The sequence below is a fragment of the Vigna unguiculata genome, chromosome 3 (assembly GCF_004118075.2).
Source record: "Vigna unguiculata cultivar IT97K-499-35 chromosome 3, ASM411807v1, whole genome shotgun sequence".
NCBI lineage: Eukaryota > Viridiplantae > Streptophyta > Magnoliopsida > Fabales > Fabaceae > Vigna > Vigna unguiculata.
The window spans coordinates 21,698,995-21,704,039 of record NC_040281.1 but is presented as its reverse complement, the minus strand read 5'-3'; the positions used below and the strand labels follow the sequence as shown (position 1 = coordinate 21,704,039).

At 37.3% G+C, this 5,045-nt stretch overlaps 1 protein-coding gene across 1 annotated transcript; it reads right to left on the bottom strand.

The window, feature by feature from the left end:
• Positions 1-2,142: 2,142 nt before the first annotated feature.
• LOC114177618 (2-hydroxyisoflavanone synthase-like) lies at positions 2,143-4,096 on the bottom strand. The gene is made up of 2 exons (XM_028063036.1): positions 3,088-4,096; positions 2,143-3,005 (listed from the first exon to the last, which is right to left on the bottom strand). Exons 1-2 carry the CDS (start codon positions 3,982-3,984, stop codon positions 2,334-2,336), a joined length of 1,569 nt encoding a protein of 522 aa, XP_027918837.1. The 5' UTR covers positions 3,985-4,096; the 3' UTR covers positions 2,143-2,333.
• Between the last annotated feature and the right edge of the window lie 949 nt (positions 4,097-5,045).

The window sequence follows — 5,045 nt, the reverse complement described above, 5'->3', positions numbered from 1 at the left end:
CACTCATAATTCATTTAGGTTTTAATTCATTCAACATATTCATAGGAAGACAATTTCCTAAATTTTTCAACAGTACATTCACACCATAAACACATAGTACATATTCCAGAAATCACAATGACTCCTGCACCAAAACAACACTCAAAACAACCCAAAATAGTGTTGTGCCGTCTGGCGGTGTTAAACAACCACTAGGCGGTTCATACCATAACCCAGAAAATTGGGCAGAAATAGATGAGTCGCCTAGCGACACACTCATGACCGCTAGGCGATTTCTGGGTGGGAACCCAAAAACTTACGAAAAAATCTAGGAGTAGCTCTGGATAAAAATATATTACTAAAATAACAAGCAATTAAATTAACACACAATTGACATACATAAGACTCGAACCCAAGTCTTCTCAACATAACTAAGTACTCTTAATCACTTGAGCAAGTATTATTCCATATCATAAAGACTAATAATTAATGTCATAAAGACTTCCACATCATAAAGACTAATAATTAATGTCATAAAGACTTTCATTATCCGCATTTATTAGATAATTATTTATTTAATTATTTAAATTCCTCGGATCTTACAATTATTCGAAAGATTTTCGATGGAGGGACCTTTTCATTCTATGCCCATTTTTTTACTTTGAAGTGGGATTGAAGTAATTTTCATTCTAAACACATTGTTTTAGTGTCACAAGGAAGGAATAAAAAATTTGTGGCAGAATTAATTTTAAGTTTTTTTGTTGGGACAAGTTTTCAGTTTTTACATTTTTTAAAGTTTATTTTAGACCACAATTTTAGATTTTAGCCCACACCTTTTAAAACCACATTTAAATAAATGTGGCATAAAATATCTACAGTTTTAAAACCGTGGCCTTTAACCATCTATAAGTCATATTCATAAAAATGTATCCTTTTCTGTGTTTAGGCTATGATTTTATACATGTGGACAAATTTAGTGTGGCTTAAACTAAAATATGTTGTAGTGATTTCAATGAAAAGAAGAGGACTAAAATCATGAACCAGAGGAGACAATGTGCAGAAAACGTAAACCTATGTAGAAAACGTGAAAAAAACCCTAAATAGTTGTTGGCCAAGATGAAGAAAAATGTTAATCCACTGGTGGCTACTTCAAGGGCTCTCCAATAGTCTTCAAAAAGGCACCATGAGTAGACTGAATGAAGAAGAAGGGTTCTCTCCACCTAAAAATCTAAGGAATTCGTGATCACATCACACAAGATGTGCAAACTTACAAAATGGCCACTTTGGGCTGCAAAATTACATAAAATGCCACTAAGCTAAAATAAAAGTATAATATATTTTAACGAAATTGTGTTATGAGAAGTAAATAAAAAAAGAGTATTATGGAGGGAAAGATGGTGCCACTGGAAAAACGGCGTAATGTGTAATGGGAGCATAATGGCGTTTTCAAATGCCATATTTTGCATACAAAATGTGGCAGTTATAGAACTATCGTATTATGAAGCAAATTATGACAAATGTGGCGGTTATAGAACTATCGTATTATGAAGCAAATTATGACAGTTTTTTATAACCGCCATATTAAAACCGTCATATTTACTTCAATATTTTGTAGTGTATAATTTATCATCATCAAAACTTCCTCTTCATGATTTAATGTTTAATAAGCATCTTATCTTAAATCAATAGATATGAGTCTTACTACATCACGGTATGTTCGGATTAAGAAGTAGATAACATCTCTAGAAACTTTTGTTAAGGTTGTCTCATCGACCGGTCGCTAAGGGACTGATCGATCAGGAGTGGCAGGGGCCAATCATGTACGGTCGCGAGTGAAAATAATAGAATGGAGTAGATGCAAGACTTTACACAATACAACGTACCTTTTTATATAATTTTTTTTTCTTTTTTTCTTTTATTCTTGTTTTATTTTTATTTTTGTTGTTATTATCGTAGGAGAATGTATCGATACGAGAGACTAACTACAAGATATTGTATAATGAGAATAATAGAAACCCAACATAATTTCCGCTTATATTTCCGCTTTGCAGTAAAAACATATATATTTTAACGAAATTGTGTTAATACATCAGACTTGTCGCAAATTGTTTTTATTTTTACGAGAGAAAGTGAAACGATGAAAGGAGAGAAGGCGAGTGAAAATAATAGAATGGAGTAGATGCTAAGACTTTTACTTTGGTAAAAAGAGAAAGATCGAAGTTACATATCTGAATAAGAAATAAAGGCATCGCATGTGTGTGTGTAGTAGGTGCGTGAATTACAGCTTATTGAAATAATTATGAGAAGATAAAAGTAAGTGCAACGAAGGGGAACATGATGTTGTATGTTGTAATCTACGGGGAGAGGAGTTTGGCAGCGAGGGTTGTTTTTGCAAGTGGAAGACAAACGAGGTTGTGTTTTCTTGGAACAGTGAGGCCAGCTCTCTCTTCCATGCTAACTTTGGCATCATCACCTTTGAGTACATGTCCTTGTGGGTCAAGCACTTGAAGGTCAAAGCACTGGATAACAGATGCAAGAAGAGTTGCCATTCCTGAAGTAGACAAATTCACTCCAGGGCACATTCTCCTACCTGACCCAAATGGGAGAAGTTGAAAATGCTGTCCCCTTAGATCAATAGGACCAACTGCCCCTTCACCTCCATTTTCTAAGAATCTCTCGGGACGAAATTCCGATGGTCTGTCCCAGTACTTAGGGTCTCTTCCTACAGCCCACACATTGAAAAGTATCAATGCACCCTCTGGGATAACACACCCCTCAATCTCACACTCTTCCACACACTTTCTCTTCACCACTGGGAGTGGTGGGTGCATGCGGAATGTCTCCTTCACAATCGCCCTGATGTAAGGAAGGTTTTGAGTATCAACTTCATCAACCAGTCTATCTTTTCCCACAACACTGTACACTTCCTCCCGAGCCTTTTGCAACACCCTAGGGTTGTTGATAAGTTCTGCCAAAGCCCACTCAGTAGCCACGGCTGTGGAATCTGTCCCAGCTGAGAAGAAATCCTGTCAAAACAAAAGCTTGGTGAGTATATTTTTAGTCTTTAGTAGTGCGTCAACATTGTTTCTTAAAGCATTAACAACTTACCACAACAAGACCCTTGATCTGCTCCTTGGTAATTTTGATCTCCATGGTCTCGTCCTCAGCGAATTCAAGCAAAGTATCGAGGAAGATACCGCTCTGCTCTCCCTCAACAACTTCTCCATTCTTTCTCCTTCTAACGATCTCTTGGCGCTTCTTGATAACCTTCTCAATGACGGGGTCGAACTTGTTGAATATCTCATCAATCCTCTTCTCGTACTTTCCAAACTTGAGCTTCTTCAAGGGCCAGATGAAGTCAGTGAGACTGTACTCTCCGAAAATCTTAACCGTCTCGCGAGCCAAATCTCTAACCTCTTCGGCCTCACCAAGCATGAGCATGGAGATGGTGTTGTTGGTCCACTTGAGAAGCTCCTCAGTGACGTTAAGAGGTTGTTGGGCCTCTGCACTTTGGGCGAGAACTCTGAGAACCTTGCGGATCTCATGGCTCCTCAATGGCCTCAACTTGTTGACGGTGGTGGCGTTGAGGAGGTCGTTCATGATGAGCTTCCTGATGAACTTCCAGTAAGGACCGAAGGGAACCATGGCAACGGAGTTATCATAAGTGAGGCGCTTAATGGCAGAGGTTTGGAACCTTGTGTTGAAGGAAGCAGCCTCGTGGGTTTGAAGGAAGAGTTTGAAGAGCTCAGGGGTGGAGGCAACAACGGTGGGCATAGACCCAAAGTAGAGAGAGTACAAAGGGCCATAACGTTTGGATAAATCTATGAGAGAGTGGTGTAGAAGTTGGTCTTTCAAAAGGTGAAGGTGTCCAATCAACGGAAGCCGAGGCTTTGGGCTTGGAGGGTTGGGAAGGTGGCGAAGTGCCTTCGATTTTGCGCTCGGTGTGGGACGCAGGTGCAGAAACAGACCCAGCACCAACAACCCAATTGCGATTTCGAGCAACATCTTCTTTCTTTCTGCTTCTTCTCTCTTCTTATTATCTTGCTTTCTCCCGCTACCTCAAGGTTAACAACTCTCTGTGTTTTACGTAAGAACCATTCGAAGTGTTCGAGGCTAAGAAACCAAGATACTTTTGGCCTGATATAAAGGCTTGGAATGCTTCGTTTTTATATGCATCGGAGGGGTGCATCTGTTGTCCTGTGGGCCCACAAAGAATTTTAAGAGAATGATTCCAGATGTTTTTGTTGCAAAAAAGTGTATGTATCTCACCTACCACGTAAGGTATGTATGGTCTAAATTATGGTGCTGAGTGGTGTATGGTCTAAATTATGGTGCTGATTGGCTGCGCATCGGATTTGGTTTGGTTTTGGAATTGGTGCGCAACTCGAGCCAGGAGGCCCTCGGCAACTTCGCTTTGGAACACTGCCACGGGCGGAGCATGTTGATAAATTCTGAAGTCAAACATGGCTATTTTATTATTGTTTCACTAGGACATAATGAACTGTGAGACACCAAAATTTAGTCCGGCAACCAAATATTATTTCAAATAAGGCAACCGAGGTTTTAAACATATGTGACGCATGAGACACCTTTCCTTCATGGGATGCGATACCGTTGAAATATGCTCTATTTAAACTATTAGTTTAAGTCATACAACATTTATTGGTAAATGACACGCACTTAATTAACTTTTAAATCCTTTATTTTATTACTTTTTTATTATATTAAATATTTAAAATATTTATATTTTTTAATTACATATTTATTATTTGATATTGTCGTCCACTAAACTAATAGAATGTTATCTTGTATAATTATCCCTTATCTATCTTAACATGAAAATAATAATACTTTTGGATAACCAAAATAATCCGATCAAAATTTATATATTTTATTATGATGATTAATATAATTAAAGAAGCACATTATTTATTATAACCATAACTATCAAAAATTACATATGTATAAAGGATGACTCTTCGTTTGTTCAAATTTTCTAATTCATTAATAATTTAATAAAATCTAAAAATTTTAATTTTTAGGATAAATAATTATATTGTTGTAAG